At 48.2% G+C, this 19,173-nt stretch overlaps 1 protein-coding gene and 1 long non-coding RNA gene across 3 annotated transcripts in view; one reads left to right on the top strand and one right to left on the bottom strand.

The window, feature by feature from the left end:
• FGD5 (FYVE, RhoGEF and PH domain containing 5) overlaps positions 1 to 19,173 on the bottom strand; it is a 122,881-nt gene that overhangs the window by 10,564 nt on the left and 93,144 nt on the right. For both annotated transcript variants that reach the window (XM_058725886.1, XM_058725887.1), the window contains exons 11-18: positions 11,822 to 11,893; positions 10,739 to 10,807; positions 6,725 to 6,808; positions 5,546 to 5,625; positions 3,817 to 3,916; positions 3,339 to 3,476; positions 2,733 to 2,862; positions 1,777 to 1,907 (exon numbers count right to left, since the gene is read on the bottom strand). In XM_058725886.1, the coding sequence (XP_058581869.1) occupies positions 1,777 to 1,907; positions 2,733 to 2,862; positions 3,339 to 3,476; positions 3,817 to 3,916; positions 5,546 to 5,625; positions 6,725 to 6,808; positions 10,739 to 10,807; positions 11,822 to 11,893 (804 nt within the window). The remainder of the gene's footprint in view (positions 1 to 1,776; positions 1,908 to 2,732; positions 2,863 to 3,338; positions 3,477 to 3,816; positions 3,917 to 5,545; positions 5,626 to 6,724; positions 6,809 to 10,738; positions 10,808 to 11,821; positions 11,894 to 19,173) is intronic.
• On the top strand, positions 513 to 7,614 carry LOC131509777 (uncharacterized). The gene is made up of 4 exons (XR_009260692.1): positions 513 to 648; positions 1,817 to 1,939; positions 2,622 to 2,817; positions 7,110 to 7,614. It is a non-coding gene; the product is annotated as an uncharacterized LOC131509777 (long non-coding RNA).

Here is a 19,173-nt window from a genome sequence, read left to right as displayed (position 1 = left end):
TGACTTTCCCATTTTACAGATGGGCCTGGAGGCATGGAGGTATCTACCAAAGGTCAAATCCCTACTCAGCTGAAGAGAAGATAAGAACTTGGATCTCTTGGCAAGGAGATCTGAAGGTCGATGAACTTTACTGAAGGGAAAGGAGCCCACCACCAGCCTGGGCTGTTTTGAGAAGTATCAGGAAAGGAGCCTGTCTCCGCCACAGGTTCCAGGACTCCTAGAACCAGACACGAGCTTTCTCTCCCGGCACTTACCCTGCTGGGGCAGCTCACAGAGTGAGGAAAGGCAGAGTGGACAGAACACATTGGAAGAAACCGATTCTGCAACCTCCCTTTCTGGCAGATGCTCAGGAGGCAGCATTTCTGCAGACTTTCTCATGGGGAGTAGGGCTTGCTGTGGAGATGGTGCTCCTGGGGGAAGGGGACAGGGCAGTTGGGGGTAGGGTGGGGCACATTTCTCCTGGGGCTGCTGCAAATCCCACTAAGTGTAATCTTTGCTGGATAATAAAAAGGTTGTCACTTCAAGCAAAAATTACCAAAGGCACCAGCATCAGAGCTGCTCGACTCTGGAAGGCTAAGAGCAGTGGTTCTCATACTCTGTGCCCGTGGAATACTCGGGTTCTGTGAGCCACCACAGCAAGAGTGAGAGGTGATCTTTTCTAATTACTGGAAAGGGATGATTTACAACCACACGATGTAAAACGTGTGAGATCTGTATGTGTCAGCAAATGTGGAATGATAGTTAAGAGAAATGAAGTGTGAAAATGTACAGAAGATTTAGTACAACTTGTTGTATTTTGGGTAAAAAAAAAAAGAGGATCTATAAATGTGCATCTTTATTATGTATATGCATTAAAATTTCTGGAAGGATCCATAAGAAACTTCATGGTTACTTCTGGGGGTGGTGGGACTGGAGGAGTTCAGGGAGGGAGAGAAAAACGTACGTTTTATCAGGTATTCCTTTGTGTTCTGAAAAAAAATTTTTTTACCACGTATGTGTTATTCCCAAGATTTTTAATATGCAAAGGTATTAAGTTAATGAATAGAACAGTACCTCTTTAAATATTTCATACCCTAACACTTCTTAAAACCCTTGCCACCAGCTACTCAATAATGAATATTAATGCAAAAACTTGGAAACAGCTGATCATGCTCTTTTGACAGCTTGTATATTCACGGGCACACATTTGTTTGTGGTTGTGATCAGAATATAAACATAGAATCTGGCCCTCCTTACAGAACGGACTTGAGTTTAACCAATGCTGAGGTTTCCTGCACAGAGTCCCACACCCTCCAGGAGGCTCAGCACCTGAGGCCATTTGGGACCCACAGGCTGAGTGGATGGCACAGTTCCAAGGGCCTGCCGGGGAGAGCGAAGTCAGGACTGTAGCTGTTTTAGTCAGAAGAGCCCCAGTGATCTGTGCACCATTGCTGGGGACCTGACCTGGTCCAGGCTATGAGACAGGAAAGAAAGTAAGGAGAAAAAAAGAAACACTTGGAGGGGAGAAGGGGAGAGAGGAATGGGAAAGGCTTCTAGCACCATCCACAACCATCTGGGGTCCTGCCTTCTGCCACCAATCAGACATGTCCTCAGTCATGCCCAGAAGACAGGCCCTGTTAGTGGTGAGTTACTCCTTGTAGCTAGAATGTCTCATGTTAGGAATTCTCTTTGTCCTGTAAAGTTCAGTCAGCCTGGGGCAGGTTCTGACCCTGTCCGAGGAAGGCCATGAACCTTCTAAATCCCTTGCCTCCCACACAGGCAGTCTACCTGCCTTACCTCAGTCAGGGCTGAAGGAACTTTCTTCTGCTTCTTGAAGGTTGAGGGGTTGATGCTGTGGAAGACGGACGAGAAGGCACTGCTCGAGAAGCGTGGGGAGGACAGGGGAAAGCTCATGCTCACGGGCCGCTCTGTAACCAAGACAAGCCATAGAGGAATGGAGGTGAGTGTCCATGCAGACAGGCAGGCATCTTGCTTTGGAATGCCAATTCCTGTAAAATTAGAGCTCCTGGTCCCTTCTGCAATGGAAATCAGCTTCATGATGGGGGTTAGGTGTGACCAGAAGAACAGGCACACTCTATCTACTGACACAAAGGCCATGGGAGCCAAGAAGGAAGGCTTTTTCTGGGTGCTGGCTATCCCTTCTTCACCCGGGCTGTCCTCTGTGATGGCCTCAGGGGGCTCCAGAGAGGAGAAATCTTTGGTTTTAGGTCCAGGATACACTTGCTGTCCCTCTGGCCTGACCCTGCTTGGACAAAGCCTGGACCCTGAGCACAGTCTCTCAAGGGCTAGCACAGCTTCCCCAGGTTCCTTTCTCAATCAAAGAGCCCTCAGCCCTTCCCTGATCCACAACTCCTCTGCTATCCGTCTTACAATCCTTATCCTGAAAAAGTCCCATAGAACACAGGCCTACAGAACATTTTCAAAAAGAGGGCCGCTATGGCAAAGTAACCATGAGTCACCACGCCTACCGTCCCCTTCACAGAGATGCAATGACCCAGCGTTTCCCAAGCTTAGCTGCCTGCAGAATGCTTCCTCTGGCAGTGCCTATTGATTTATTGTGGAACCACTATTTTTGGAAATGGTCCCCCAGGTATGATTTAAACCCCTCTTTCTTCCTTCAGGGCTGCTTTTGTTCGGAGCCTCCCCAGAAAAGTGGTTTCAGGTACCAACCACGGGCCGGCGAGAAGCCACGTGGGCCACCTGGAAGAACGGAGATGGTGTCCCCAGGTTACCTCTCATCATGCCTGGGACATCCCCGCCCCTCTTCTTCAGCTCCCCATAGCAGCCATCACAGACCTTGGCCATCCGGTCCTTGAGGTACTTCAGGGGGTACTTGTTTCTTGAACAATTCCGGCACACGATCTGCAGGCCCAGTTGGGGACACACATTGGAATGGTTCTCACCCTCTGCATGTGCAGAGGGCCAGCATCCCCTCCCCTCTGCCAACCCCCCCCCACCCCACCTCTCCAGGGACCCCGTGTTCTGAGCACAGAACTGTGTCGGATCCCCCTGGTTTTCCATTGTGAAGGTACAGAGTTTCTGTGCAAGTGTTTTCATCAGTTTTTCTGATGAGTCCTTAACCAGGACGTGATACGTTTTCTCCTGGGACAATAACCACGTGTGCTATGGTTGTCTTTTGGGAGTACGGTGGTATAGTGAAGTGGGATTTGGAGCCCTGGTTTGAGACTATCAGTAAAATGGGTATTAACAATCTCTACCTCGCAGGGTCGGTGTGAAAACACCCTTCCCTGGGCCTGACACTCAGTAGCTGCTGGATATCCCTGACAGCCAACCCCACACGACTCTATGTACACACTCACCCAGATGAGGTGACTCACCTTGCCACAGGCGTGGCAGTGATGACGCCTCAGGGTGAGGGAGAAGTCACAGCCACAGTTCATGCACATCATAACATGTGTGACAGGCACCAGGGTGGGGGGCCTCTCCCCCAAGCTGACCCCCAGCCTCTCCCGTATCTGGAACAAAGGAGTCGGGTGAGCATTGTGGTCAGGAGATAGCTAGATGGGTGCCCTCTTTCCTGTACAGGATGTGTACATGTAGGGTAGATCCTAATTCTACAACCCCCTCCACCCCATGGTGGCTTTCAGGATCCTAACCTTGGGTCAGAAACAGAGCCAACGGGAAGTGCTGTATTTGGGCTGCACAGTGACTGCCTGGCTATGGGGGAGTGTGGTGGGAAGGGAAGGAGAAGGGGTGTGATGAAAGGAGCTGAGAGTCCTTCTGGGTGTATGGGTGCCCAGGGAAACCCAGGGCTGGGAGACTGGCATCAGGTGGGTCTCAGGGCCCTCCACTCACCTCCACACTGTGGTGAAAGGCAGCCAGAGCCTGGGCCTTGTAATCCTCAGGGAGGGCTCTACTCAGACAGCTGTGCCATTCATCTCGCTCAGCACAGGAGCTGTGGACACAAGCTGGCATGAACAAGGCATGCAGGTGTGCACGGCAGCTCTGCCTCTGCTTCTCAGTGTAGATCAAGTCCCCCCACATTTCCCTTGGCTGTGCCTGTCAGTGTCTGAAATCCCACCGAGCACTGGCCACCTGCCAGATCAGCCTAGGATCATAACTCAGCACCTCCATCTACTAGAAGGGTGGCCAGGGCATGCTAGCTGTCCTCTGGGCCTGCTTCTTTACCTGTAAATGGCACTGTCAACACTAACCCTCTAACTCCCAGTACTGTTGTGGGAAGAAATGACATGTGGGACATGGGTGGACTTTGTTAATGGCAAAGCACCATGCAAAAGCAAGGGGCATTAGGGAGATGTAGAGAGTCCCACACTTGAGGAGGGACGGGACAGGGTGCAGAGGGCTGTGCACATGGGGAGGGGATGGCTAGGTGAAGTTGGAAAATATCAACATCCTCGTCTCTCCATCTTCCTCCTCATTTTCCCACATAACTTCCCAGACACCCCCTCCCCAACAAGATGACTTCCCAAATTCCCACTCCACACCCTGCCCTTCAGGGTTGCCTAAGCTTTGAGCTCTGCCCCAAGAGGCAGAGTGGTGGAAATTCTCCCAGGACCCACTAGGTGTCGCTCCCACCTTGCGTAAGTGTGTGGTCTGCCCCAGGAAAGCCAGGATAAGGCATCCCTTTGGCCTGGGAGAGATGGACAGGGGGTAGGGGGTGGGTAGGGTGGCGATGGGGTCAGAGGAGGTGCCTGAGACCGGGCAGGTGCCCAGTGCATGCTACTCGTGTCATCAACACTTAACTATTACTGCAGTTATGCTCTACGTTGTAACTGGTACACAACTCTCCCACCCTTAATGTGAGCTTCTCCCTGAGCACATCAAGGTTTAAATCTTGTGTCCTCAGCACAGGGCCTGGCACTGAGGAGTGGCTAATAAATGCTAAATGAGAAAATGCATCTGCATGAGAACGTGATGTGCACTACCCCACACAGAGGGCATTGCTGCCTCCTGCCAGGGTCACATTTCAGCTGTGAGGGGAGACACCCATGCCTTGGTGACCCTGTCTCAGCCCCCACAGTGCCCACAGTGGTCCCAGCAGAAGCCACACCTCCCTGGTTTCTGAGCCCAGAGAGCTGGAGCTGGCCTTGCCCGGAAAGAAGGAGGGGGAAGCTCTTTTGCTGCCCATAGTGAGTGAGGCAGGGTCCCTGGGCAGCCTGAAGGCCTGGAGAAAACACAGACCCTTCTGAGAAAAAGGCCACACCCCCAAACCAGGGAAAGGCAAATGATGAATGCTCACTCATTATGTTTTTCTCTCAATCTCCGGGCATGAAAGCCTAAAAGCTGACCACTTTATGAACTAAGGTGCACAATGCATATTTTGCTCACCTTAACTTCTTTACTTGCATTACTGTAAAGACCCAATCAATAATCCATAGACTTTTACAAACATGAGATATTGTTATTATTGTATTTAAAAGAAGAGGCTCTAGAAAATAAGTCCTTAGACCCAAAATAATACCAAAATAGAAATGACTCATTCAGCTTGTTATTCCAAACTTTAACACCTATAAAATCCTGTGTCCTTATCCCCCAGACCCTCCCTCTACCCACTTCCCCATACCTGGCAGATAGAGTCAGGCAGGACTGGGAAGTCTCAATCTTTAGGGCATAGGGCACTTTCTCCATCACAGGGCGGCTGACCTGGAAAACCAAAGCAGCCCCTCAGGGCAGGGGCAGGGAGGGGCAACCATAGACTGGATTCTTCTCTTGGTCCTACCACTGTCCCTCTCTGAGCCTGAGTTTCCTCATCTGCAAAGGGTAAACTTTTGTTTGATGGTACAGGCTGTGTGTGTGTGTTTGTGTGTGTGTGTGTGTGTGTGTGTGTGTGTGTGTGTAGAGGGGAGTGCCGGCTCCAACTGTGTGGTCTGTAGGCACCCATCCACCCCTAAGAAAGTGGGTATGCACCTAAAAGGATTGAAAGCAGGGTCTCAAAGAGATCCCCGTACACCATGTTCATAGCAGCATTATTCACAATAGCCAAAAGGTGGAAGCAACTCAAGTGTCCATCTATGGCTGAATGGAAAAACAAAAATGGTCTATATGTACAACAGAATATCATTAAACCATAAAAAAGTAAGGAAATTCTGACACAGGCTGCAACATGAACTCACCTTGAGGACACTGTGCTGAAATGGGCCAGTCACAAAAAGACAAATACTGTATGATTCTACTCATGTGAATTATCTAGAGCAAGTTCCTAGAGACAGAAAGTAGGATGGTGGGTGCCAGGGGTAGGGGGCTGGAGGAATAGGGAGTTAGTGTTCAATGGGGAGAGTTTCATCTAGGGATGATAAAAAAGTTCTAGAAATGAATGGTGGTGATGGTTGCACAACAGTGTGAATGTACGTAATGCCGCTAAACTGTATGCTTAAAAATGGTTAACAGGTACATTTTATGTTATGTATATTTTACCACAATTTAAAAAACTTTGCCATACCCCCACTTTGTTTCCTCCCTCCAAGGGTTTCCTTATGAATTTCCCTTTTTTTAGGATGCCTTTTCCTCTTCCCCATCTGTCCAAATATTATCTACCATAAGGGACTCAGCGCCCCTCTTCCAGGTAGTCCTCCTACCCTCCCCCCTCTCCTGCTGTAACCCACAATGTAACGCTGTTTCCTTGGGGCTGCCTCTTCCCACTGGTCCCACTGGCATGTGGGCTCCTAGAAGCGGGGATGCTATCTCTCCTCCCCTGGGGTCTCCCTCCACCCACCCAACAGGGTGCTTAACACCAAGCATTTACCTTCATGTTGGCCATTGACAACGTGTTCTTCAGCCGGTACTTCCCATCTTTCTGGGGATACGTGTATAGGAGCACATCGCTCATCTGGGGAGAAGGAAATCCCATCAGACGTGTCTTGACCCCAGAAGGCTACGTAGGGTGTCTCCTGGAGGATCACTGACCTCTGGGGAGCAGAGGCATCCTGCATTCCCCAGTGACCCCCCACAGGAGAGCAGAACCACTCTGAGCTAAAATGTGAGTCCTTTCCCTGAAATTCCACTCCTAGGTAGAAACTTAAAGAGGAAATAAATGCAGATGTCCACAAAAAGTCAAGTGCAGGAATGTTCACAGAGGCTTTATTCATAAGAGCCAAATAGTGGAAATGACCCAAATGTCTACTCAACAGGTGACTGCATCAAAGAACAAGGTAGCACTGTGGAGTACTACGTAGCAACCAAAAGGAACTAATGGTACACACGACAGCATGGATGAATTTCGAAGACATGCCAAGTGAAAGAAGCCAGACACAGAGGAGGATACACTGCTTTATAACATTTATATGAAGTGCCAGATCAGGCAAAGCTAACCTGTAGTGATGGAAATTAGGCCAGTGGTTGCCCAAACAGGGGGTGGAGGAAGTGAGTGCTAAGAGGCACAGGGGAACATTCAAGAAATATTCTGTATCTTGGGGCGCCTGGATGGCTCAGTTGGTTAAGCGCCAACTTCGGCTTGGGTCGTGATCTCACGGTTCATGGGTTCAAGCCCCACATTGGGCTCTGTGCTGATAGCTCAGAGCCTGGAGCCTGCTTGGGATTCTGTGTCTCCCTCTCTCTCTGCCCCTCACCAGCTCACATTCTGTTTCTCTCTCCTTCAAAAATAAATAAACATTAAAAAAAAAAAAAAAGAAATATTCTGTATCTTGATCCAGAGGGTGGTTACACAATGATACACATTAGTCAATAGGCAGATATGTACACTTAAGATTGATGCATTTTACTCTGTAAATGAAGACTCCGTAAAAGTATAGTCAAGGAAGGAAGAGAGAGAGGGAGGGAGGAAGCTCCTTGAGCATAGAAGGCTGGTGGGTCCTGGTCACTGGGGTACCTCCAGTGACCACAGTAGGTACTCAATTAATATTTGCTAACTGAACAATTGAAGCTCCTTGCCCCCATGCAAGGCAGACCAGAAGGAACATAGTGCAAGTCCCCTCACCTCCTTAGGGGAGAGCGTATCTATTTAGCTAAAAGGTTTACAGTTTGAAAAGACATGTCAATCTTCACTCTGCTCTGTAGCAGCTGTGTGACTGTGGACACGCCATTTCTCTCTCTCTGAGCCCCAGCTTCCTCCCTGCAAAGAAGGGGTCATTGCTGCCCCTACCATATTACAGATGCCGAGACAGAGAATGGCCCCAGTGAGCCCACTGAATATAGGAGCCAGTGTAAACTAGGGGTGTTGCAAGGACTGAACAGGACAGGGCATCTAAGGGGCTGAAACAGAGCAAGAACTCAGGATTAGCACTTCCTCTCCCTGTAGAGAGTCTGCTGAGGGAGGGAAAAGAATAGATGAGGCTTCCTGCCTCCAGCTCTTAGGATCCCAACATCCCAATATGCCAACAAGAGCAGTTTGGGACACCTGGCTTGGACACAGAGCCGCTGGGTGGGCTCAGGCAAACCCTTCCTCTCTCTGGACCTCACTGTCTCTAACCAGAGTTGGAGTAGACCAGGAGCCAGAAAACTTTTAATAAAGGGCTAGATAGTAAATATTTAAGTCTTTGCAGGTCATACAGTTTCTGTCACAACTATTCAACTCAGTCATTGTAGCCCAAAAGCATTCACAGACAATCCACTAACAGACGCATGAGACTGTGTTCCCATAGACCTTTATTAACAAAAACAGGTGTCAGGCTGACTCCCCAGATCAGAGGAACCTTCAAAGACCCTTTCAGCTCTGCCCTTCTAATAATGACAAGAGCTACTGTCCTACTGGACACTCACTCTGTGCCAGCTCCTGGGCCAAGCACCCTGATCTCAATTCATGCCTCCAACAATCCCATCAGGCAGGCACCATTATTATCATCCTCATTTCACAGACAGCTTAGACAACCCGCTCACAGGCACAAAGCTTGTAAGTGGCAGAGTCAGGGTCATCAGCAAATGAATGTGCCTCCAGTGTGTTCAGGTGTGGTGTGTGGGGGGTGGCCACGCAGTTGAGTTCTTGCCCCGTCTCGGGACAGTGACCAAACCTGGGCACAGAGCCTTGCTCACAAGCCTGCCCACCCTGGGGGACTGGCTTGTGTCACTCATCAGAACAGTCCCTGCCTTTTTGCAGCTGCCCCTCAGGCACCTGCTGCCATGGCAACTGCCATTAGCACCCTGGGGTTTTATGTGTGGTCAGAACCAGGCTGCCTCCTGATTGCCCACAGTTCTCTTCTTCAAAGCAGGTATTTTATAGCCTGATTTGGAGGAAGGGAGAGGAATCCTTCATGGAGGAGTAAAGGGGAATCTCTCACAATAATGAGCCACCAGTGGGGAACCCCACCTATCGCTTGGGGTCATGGTGGGAACCACTCTGTAGCATTACTGAAACCCCTGTGCATTGCATTGGTGGGCAGAGGCCCTGACTTTGTTCTACAGTTACAATTACTTTATGAAACTGGTACCTATGAGGAAGAAAAATTCTTACGTGTGTTTATCACGGCTGTTCCTGGTTCAGGAACCTGTGTATCCTCCTCCCATCTCTCTCTCTAGGTGATATCTATGAAGGTCCTATGCTAAGACAGAGCAAAGAAGGGGACCCAGATTCAGCAGGAGCTATGGCCTAATAATAATGAGGGGATATGAGAGACCCAGGCCCAGCATGGAGATGAGTGAGGGAAAGGCCACAGTGAAGCCAACTAGATGCTGGAGGGAACATGAGGGAGGGAAGAGAGACAGAAAAATGGGGAGAAAGGGAGGGGGGAAGGACAGACTTCTTACCCTTCCTTCTGGGCTTAACTAGGTACCATTTCTCCAGGAAACATATACTTAGCACAGTGTGTAGCACCAGTGAACATATAACAAACATCAGTGCTGCTGACGCTATTGTCCATCTTTTTATTCCCTGACTCTCGTTGACCTCCCTCTTTGCTCCCATAGACCTGAGGTTCTGTCCATGTCATGCTCATAACTCGGTAGTTACATTAGACACCGAAGGTTGACGGCACAGCATGAGACTTTAATCTCTTTGTTTCCAGTGCCCAGCACATAGGAGGTGCTCAGTAAATATCTGAAACAGAGTTCTTAGACACTTACAGCCTGTTTATTATTACTTCTCACACAATCCTAACAAAGTATAAGAGGCTCTTAAGGGCAGCCTTGACTGACAGTAACAAAAAATGAAAGTTAAAATCATGAAGAACAGAGAAAATTACACCCAGCAGGTAGAAGAACTTAAAAAGCAAAACAATTTTGGGCCATAGGATTGGGGAAAATTATTGCTTGTAGCTCAACAGCCACAGAGGTTGATGTTACCATGCAACAGGCCTGGACATTCCCTGGTATTCCAGACTGTGGCTGCAAATCATCAGAAATGTTACACTGTACTCTGTCTTGTGCACAGTGGAGAAAGTGCTAGACTGGGGTCACAACCCTGGTTCCCTTCTGGGCCTCTGCCACCAACCTGCTGGGAGATCTGGCCCAGGAAACTCCCCCTTCTAGATCTCAGCTTTCGCGCGTGTTAGATAAGGCGGTTGAACAGCTATCTCCAGTGTAAGAATTTCCCAGTGTTAGGATGTTTGAAATGGGGACACAGGCAATTAAATTTTGGCAACATTCCATTTAAAATTGCTCAAATAATAAATGAGGGAAGGACTGTGGTTGGCAATGGTTAAGCCCTCGGACCTCTGGAAAGCTCAGCTCTGTAGAATGATCTTCAACCTAAATATTCGGCTCTGTTCTAGGCCCCCCACCCCCCACTCCAGTTGCCTTTGAATAATGACCCAAGAAAATTTCACAAAATTTGACAGTCCTGGGGCTTGGCTGGGCACCAGGTACTTACCAGGAACAGGTGCCGGGGCCGTCTGCTTTTCCCTGTTACTTTCATCAGTGTCCCTTCCTTCAGGAACTCCTGTGGGGACAGAAACAGACCTGAGAAGTCAGGCTGATGCCCAAGAAGAGTGGGGGGAGGCCCCGAGCAGGAAACTTAAATCTTGGTGCCTCCCAAAGTACCAGAGAACAACGAATGGGTGAATTCCCGGCTTTAGCGAGATGCCCATGTTTGCTTCTTAGGAGCAGTCAGTCCGCCTTGACTTCTAGCAAGCCCCAGACACTGTTCTGGTCTCTGAGGGGTCGAGACAGTGACTCTTTCCCTCGTTTGCTGCCATGGGGAGCCCTTCAGAACAAAGCCTATGAAGGTTTGCTAAACAGCTGAAGACCCGTGAACGGTTGCTACAGGCTCATTAATTCCGGAGGATGATTAAAATAGATATCTAAAGTTACTTAACATAAAGAAAATATTTAATAAATATTTACTGAACTGGTGAGCCAAGGCCAAACCATTAGGTGTGATTTTATAGACTCTCAGACCAATGAGATCCCTGTTAATTTTGAATAAAATATCCTGAACATAACACCTTTCATGTCTATGTCTCTTGTCCTTCATTGACCATAACAGGTAACAAACACATCTTTGACTATTTTTGAGCTGAGTTTTGTGTTTTCCATTTGGAAGCTTAAAAGTGGGTAAATTTGTCTCTGGAAAAATGTTATTTTTAAGATGCTTTGTAGGAGCATGGTTTTTGGGAGATGGTTTTCCTGATTTTCTAGCAATGCTGGGCTAAACTAAAAATATTTGGTGTCTCTTCTTCTTAGAGGTGAAAATAACCACAGGGACATGAACCCAAATGGCACTGTTTCTTTAAAGGTCCAGAAAGTGGAAAATCCCAGGGGAGGCAGCCCCTGGGCCTTGTGAGCCCAGCAGAACCCTCCCCCTGCCCTTCCCCCTCCCCCTCCTCGGGTAAACAGCACCTGCAGCCAGGCCTGTCTGGGACCAGCCCAGCTGAACAATGGGTCTTATCAGAGCCTCACCCGCCTGCCTACCAGGCCGCCCTCTGTCCCTGCCCATGGCGGCAGTGGCACTCACCCTTCCTGGCTGGAGGAGATCGCCTTGGCCTCGAACACTGTGCTCAATGTGGACCAGCTTCTGCAGGTTTTCCTGTGGGAGGAAGCAGGGCAATGGGGAGATGGTCAGGACCCCTTTAAGGAGTCTTATCCCCTCTATTAGAAGTGGCATTGCTTCTACCTCAAAGGAGGAAAACAGAGTTCAGGAGGGCCTTGCCCTAAATCTGACCTCCTGTCAGTGGCAGGACTGGGATCTGAGCCTGGCCCTGCAGGGTACCAGACATGTGGACTGCCCATACTCAGGCTAGTCCCTCTGGGCCTGCGATCTGACACCACCATCTTCTGTGTGCCATGGGGACAGTCACTTGCCCTTGTTGTGCTGATACCCATATTTATCGCTAGGCCATGGCTCCTCTTCTCAATCTGTGTCCCCTGAAAGGCCTGGAGCATTAGCCATCACTAATCCAGAGGGATCAGATGCCCAAGGCCAGACTCTCTCTGGGATTGCAGCCCAGCGGGGGGCCTTTGAGGGAAAGTAATCAAGAAAATCTTCCACCTGGGGAAGAAACAGATCTGTGTTCTTTGAAGAAAAATATGTGTGCCTGGGAACTCCTTGTTGGTCCCTCACTGGGCTATCCACAGTATGCAGTGACATACCTACCCTTCCTCTGCACAGTACCCCATTATGCTAGAAATAACAAGCACTTAACCCATGAGGTAGGTGTCCCCTGAACCTTATGCGGGGTCAGGGTCTTAAGTCAACTAATAAGGTGACAACTGTGTGTAGGGAAATTGCAAGGCAACAGTGCTCCCACCTTTTCTCTAATAGTTAGAAAAAGATAACGTACAGAATCACAACTCTTCTCACACCTATTGGAGGCTGAAGTAAAAGGCAACCAACTGAACCGAATCCCAAAGACTGACAAGCCCCTTCAGAGACATGAGACACATGAATTGCTGCAACACACAGGAGGAGGTGGCCAGCATAAAGGAGGATGAGAAGAAAGCAGCTAAAATGTTAATGGATTCTGAAAGGTTGGGTGGGGGCTGATGGGATAGTTTAGAATAACGGAGCCCCAGACACAGGAAAAATGCAGTCACTTGCAAGCTCTTCCTTCTCTCAAAGCTGCCACCAGGTGCTCACAAGGAACACTAGGGGCAGGGCAGGGAGCCTTGGTGGTGAAGGCATGCAGGTTGCCACTGGGTGGGGGTGGGGGGCTGGCATAAAACCCTGCCAACTTCCCCAGGACCCTCTCTGGTGCAAAACCCTCAGTCCCCGAGAGAGGCCGAGTAACCCACTCCCAGAGGACAAGCAAACTGCCACTCACCGCTTCTGGGGAAAGGGCAGAAGCAAGAGCTGTCTTCCCCAAGAAGAGAGAAAGTACCCACTGGGCCCAGGATTGTGCAGTAATACTAAGCAGAAGCCTGCCCAAGACCTGCCATGGCTACAAGGCAGCGTGTGTGGCTACCGTGCAGAGGAGGTGCCAGAAAGCAGAGAAGGCCTGGCTTGCAGGCCCTGCTTGGGACTGAGGCCTGTCCAGGAGAGCAGACACTTAAAAGCCAAGCACTGAGTAACAGGAAACAGCGGTCTACCTCTGAGAAGGGACAAGAGCATGGAGAGAGGCCTCTTCTGTGGTGTAGGGATTGCTAAAAGCTGAGGGTGGAGGGGCGCCTGGGTGGCTCAGTCGGTTAAGTGTCCGACTTCGGCTCAGGTCATGATCTCGCGGTCTGTGAGTTTGAGCCCCGCGTCGGGCTCTGTGCTGACAGCTCAGAGCCTGGAGCCTGTTTCGGATTCTCTGTCTCCCTCTCTCTGTGACCCTCCCCCGTTCATGCTCTGTCTCTGTCTCAAAAATAAATAAACGTTAAAAAAAAAATTAAAAAAAAAAAAAAAAAGCTGAGGGTGGAGACAAGGACAATGAGAAAAACTCTCCAGTATCTCAGGCCCCACAAACAGTATCAGGTAATAGCAGCCCTCTTCTGGAGGAGTGTGAAGTCTGTGGGGCTCTGAAGGTGACAAAAGCAACAACAAAACCCAAACCCAACTCACCTAGTTGACTGGACTGACTCAGCTCCCACCCCCTACATGAATGGCAAGATCAGAAAAGAGGCACTCCCACTTCTGGGGTAGATACTATTTCCCTCATTCTCTACAATTCTTCCAACACATAATACCTGGCATCCAATCGAACATTATAAGAAACACAAAATGCAAGGAAGTACCCCAACTCATTTTCAGGAAATAAAGCATTCAACAAAACCACCTCTTATGAGAGGTGACACAAATGTTAGAACCATCAGACAGGGACTTCAGAGTAATTACGATCAATATGTTAAAGGAGCTAGTGGGAAAGGTAGGCAGTATGCATGAACAGGTGGAGAATTTCAGCAGGGATGGAAATTATACAAGAGAATCAAATGGAAATGTTAAAAACAAAAAACATGATATCAGAAATGAAGAATTCCCTTGACAGGCTTTGCAGCAAACTGATCACAGCTGAGGAAAGACTGAACTTGGAGGTATGAAGGCTGAGATTAAGCAAACTGAAACACAAAGAGAAAAAAGAATACAGGAGGTGGGAGGAAAGAACAGAGCGTCTAACACAATTTTCCAAAATTAATGAATGACAACAGATCCAGGAAGCCTGAGAATCACAAGATGAATACCATCCACAGCCCCTCAAAAACACACATACTAAGACATCATAGTCAAACTTCTAAAAGTCAGTTGTAAAGAGAAGATCTTGAAGGCAGCCAGAAAAAAGGGACACACTATGTAAAAGGGATAAATATAAACATTACAGTGGATTCCTTATCAGAAATTATATAGGCTATAAGAGTGGTATCTTTAAAATAGTAAAAAGGAAAAAAAAACACTGGTCAATCCAGATATTTTTCCCAGGAAAATAACTTTCAAGAATGAAGGTAAACTGATCAATTAAGTAAATGGGTGATGGATGGTGGGACCCAGGTATCTCACTGCTAGAGTGGAAATTTATAGATAAGCCGAGGGAGGAGACTGAAATGATCCACATAGAAGTGATCAGAATTGGAGCTATCAGGGGCACTTGGGTGGCTCAGTCGGTTGACTGACTTCAGCTCAGGTCATGATCTTTGCAGTTAGTGAGTTTGAGCTCCAACATCTGGCTTGCTGCTGTCAGCCTGTCAGTGAAGAGCCCACTTTAGATCTTCTGTCCCCCTCTTTCTCCCCCTCCCCCACTTGCACTCTCTCAAAAATAAACATTAAAAAAAAAAAAAAGAATTGGAGCTATCAGTAGGGATACATATTTACCTTAATATAGATACAGATGGTTGTACAGAAATATCTATAGACATGAGTATACACACAGGTTACTATATACACATATAATTCTTTGCTCTGTAAGTAAGAGGACCTGAAAGAAATGATAGCCTACTTGGTGACCAGACCTTGGTTTCTAATACCATTAATCCAACTGAAGGAACCAGGACTCCTCGGAGAAATGGCTGATTCTAAGGCTAAGGCAGGAAATACACAAGATGAGTCTGGAGATTTTTGTAGTGACAGAAAGTAGGAAAGTGCTAAAAAAAAAAATAAATAATGAAAGTGCTAAAAAAAAATAGGCAAACCAAAATATCCCACCCAAATCCATATTGATGGGGATATGTGGAGAGTACGGAGAAACCAACTGACATAGCTCCCAATGGCCAAAACTGGAACAATTTGAGAAATAAAAGAAAGAAAACGGTATGAGATTATAACCTTAACATAAAATAAATATCTGTGAGCCCTTAATAACATAAATTATTTATTTATAATGAGTAAATACATTAATAAATAAGGGAGAAGAGACAAATCTCCCATGCGTAATTCCACATAATTTAGGTAGGTGCTCTGCCCTCAACGAGAGGAAGCATAACTCCTCATTCCCTAAATGTGGGCCGTGCATAGTGACGTTCTTCTAAAGAGCGTGGACTAGGAGGGGAGAAGAGGACAACTTTATGGAGTTTAAATAAAGAAATGGAGAAACCTGATAAGCGCACCTGCAGCCAGGTGGGCAAGGTCTACAACAACACTCATAAGCCATGTTGCTAGTATGCACCTTCGGTACGATGTCATGAAAGTGGTACTTTGCTTCCATGATCTTTCTCCCCAAAATCTATGAACCCAGTCTGTTTATGAGAAAAGTATCAGAGAAATTCCAATAGGGGGCATTCTACAATATACCTGGACCAGTATTCTTCAAATTAGTCAAGGTCGTCAAAAACAAGGGAAATCTGAGCAACCATCACAGTCAAGAGGAGCCTAAGGGAACACGAAGACTAAAGGTGATATGATATCCTGGATGGGAACTTGGAACAAACATTAGGCAAAGATGAAGGAAACCTGAATGAACTTTAGTTAATAATACTGTATCAATACTGGGTCTTTAATGTACTTGACTAACATAAAGATGCTAGTAATAGGAGAAACTGTGTGTGGGATACATGGGAGCTCTTCGTATTATCTTTCTTAATTTTTTTTTCTGTAAGTTTAAGATGTTCTCAACAATAAACTCTGTCCAGAAAGTAGGATGGTTGGTCACCAGGGGCTGGAAGGAGGGGAAATGAGGGCTTAGCGTTTAATGGGAACAGTTTCAACTGGAGAGACAGAAAGAGTTCTGAAGGTGGATGGTGGTGATGGTCACAAAACAACGTCAATGTACTTAATGCCGAGGGACTGTGTTAATAATGGTTAAGATGGGGGGCGCCTGGGGGGTGCAGTCAGTTAAGTGTTTGACTTTGGCTCAGGTCATGATCTCATGGTTTGTGGGTTCAAACCCCACGTTGGGCTCTGTGCTGACAGCTCAGAGCCTGGAGTTTGCTTCAGATTCTGTGTCTCCCTTTCTCTATGTCCCTCCCCTGTTCACACTCTCTCTGTCTCTCTCTCAAAATAAATATTTAAAAAATAAAAAATAAAATAATAATAATAGTAATGGTTATACTGTACCTCAATAAGAAATTTTTTTCAGTTCATTAAAAAAAAACCAGATGGTGCAAATCGGAGACCCCAGACTCGCACATGTCCCCTCACTCTCTTCTGGGGGGAGACAGTTTACTTTCGTGCTGTGGGGAAGAGGACACTCAATGGCGAATCTGATCAAAAGCCTCGAAAGACGGACCCTGCAAGCAGATGTGGGATTTTCTTCTAGGGAATCCCCTGAGACTTGGTCTGAGTAACTGAAATTAGAACCAAGGTGCATGCACTCTCTGAGGTAACCTGTGACCAATCCTTGAAGGAGTTCCCTGTGCTCACAAACCCGGGAGCCAACTCCAAACCTCCACCCCTACATTTCATGACATTCCCATGGCTGAGTTGACACAAACAAAAAAAGAAAAATCCACATGTGGGAAAGAGAGAAAAACGGTCCATGTGTACATTTATGTGTGTCACGAGAGAGGAGCAGGTGCTGTGTGCATGGGCACCTAGATGCGTTTTCATGCACAGATGTGTGTGAAGTTGCAAGTCTGAACCTGTGAGTGATGTGTGCAGGCATGTCCGGCCTGGTAGCCAAGAAAGGCTCGAGTTCAAACTCGGCTCCCATGCCGAGAGCTGAGTGATCCTGGGTGAAGCCACTGGTCTCTCCAGGCCTCAGCTTCCTTGCTTGTGACACTGGGCTGGTAATAGCTCTCCTGAGGATTAGAGGAGAATGTTGGGCACAATCTTGGGCTAATAGAGGCAGTTGTGATCACCGTGAGTAGGACACTATGTGGGAACCTGCCACAGCCTTTCCTGAAAAGCTGGTGAGGATGACCTTTCCTACTTCCAAGACTTTCCCATCCTTTCACATTTATTCCTTGTCCTCCATCGAAAAGTGATCACAGCAGGGGACGGACTACCTGGGGCTCAGCTCTTAGAGTCATGTTTCCTGATGCTTCTCCCATCACCTAACAGTTTTCTGTAAACAGGCTGCTCAGTGGATTTACAGTTACGCTTGGCTGTCAGTACAGTATCCTAGTGAGCTTATTGGTGGCATTTCAGATAGGTGTCAGGTAGATAGATGGGCCCCATTTTGGGGTGGTGGGACCTGGTTCTTTCAAAAATCATACCTCTAGCTTAGCTACCTTTGTGGGGAGTTGGGGCAATGGTTTGATGGGAGCATAAACCCATGTGAACGTTGCTGCCTGCCTCCAGGAAGCCTTCCCTGGTTCTCACAACCAGTAAGTACTTCCCAGATTTGACCAGAGGCAATGTGAAAACATAGAAGGCTTTGTAAAATGGGGGAATGGCACCATCAGATATATTTTAATAGGATTACTCTGGCTTCCAGATGAAGAATGGAATGGCAGGGTTGGGAGGTGTTGAGGCCTGAGCTGGGGAGTGACCATGGGGAAAGAGAGGCAGAGCCCCAGCCCACCCTTTAGCCACTCAAGCCACTGAGCTCTGCCTTGGGATAGGGTTCATCTGGACCTGCTTGTCCACCACCCAGGCAGGGTCCTAGCCCGATCCCAGCAAGTGTGCAGTAGGGGCTGCTAGTCCAGAGCAGGCCCAGTGTGGTGTCCACAGGCAGCTGGAGAGACAAGGGCCAGCCTGTGCCAGGCACAGCACCCAACCCCTGTCTTAGAGAAAGCCAGGAGGGCATCTGGCTGCTGCTACCGCTAGTTCCCCCTCCTACAGGAGGGTGCCGCAGTGAGCTTGCCCGCAGGAGGGAAGACACAGCCAGCCCTTCCTGACCTAGTTTTTCCTTTTTGGAAGCAGAGGCATCCCTGGCTAAAGTGAAGCGTGGAGAAGCCAGCCCATCTGCTGCTATATCATGACAGGCATGGGACCCCAAAGCACCTCTGTCTTTGGCTACACTGAAGGAGATCTCACTGTACATACAGGATGCCAAAACACACATGAGCAAGTTGCTCACGGACCCTGGAGCAGGAAGGCAGAGGACCCGATGATAACAACATGTCTGACGTACCAATTTTCACAGCCAGCTGGCTTCAGCCTCCACACTCAGCGCACTCTTTGCCCAGACCCTCATCCAATCTCACCTACCCTGTTCCCATCTTCCAGCCATGCTGGGTGGATCTCTGAACTCTACCGTGACCTACACTTCTCCATCTCCATGCCTCTTCCTGGCACATCTTTCCTCCCTCTGCCTTCGAGGTGTGTGTGTCCTCCCCATGGGGGCACCTCCTGTATCATCTTTTGTCACAGCCCTGGCTGGGAGGGATGGCTCCCTTCTCTAAACCATGTGGCATTTTCTCTTTCCCTCATGATGCTTATCATGTCCACATGATTTCCTCCTGGGATTCACGTCTCACCTCTGTATTTCCAACCCCCAACGCAAGTCTGGCACAAAGTGGATGTCCAATGGCTGCGACTCCCCTCCCCTTCTTCTCCCTGTGGACGACTCACTATGCGGA

The sequence above is a fragment of the Neofelis nebulosa genome, chromosome 4 (genome assembly GCF_028018385.1).
Source record: "Neofelis nebulosa isolate mNeoNeb1 chromosome 4, mNeoNeb1.pri, whole genome shotgun sequence".
NCBI lineage: Eukaryota > Metazoa > Chordata > Mammalia > Carnivora > Felidae > Neofelis > Neofelis nebulosa.
The sequence above is the reverse complement of the archived record's forward strand: the minus strand, read 5'-3'. Positions and strand labels throughout refer to the sequence as shown.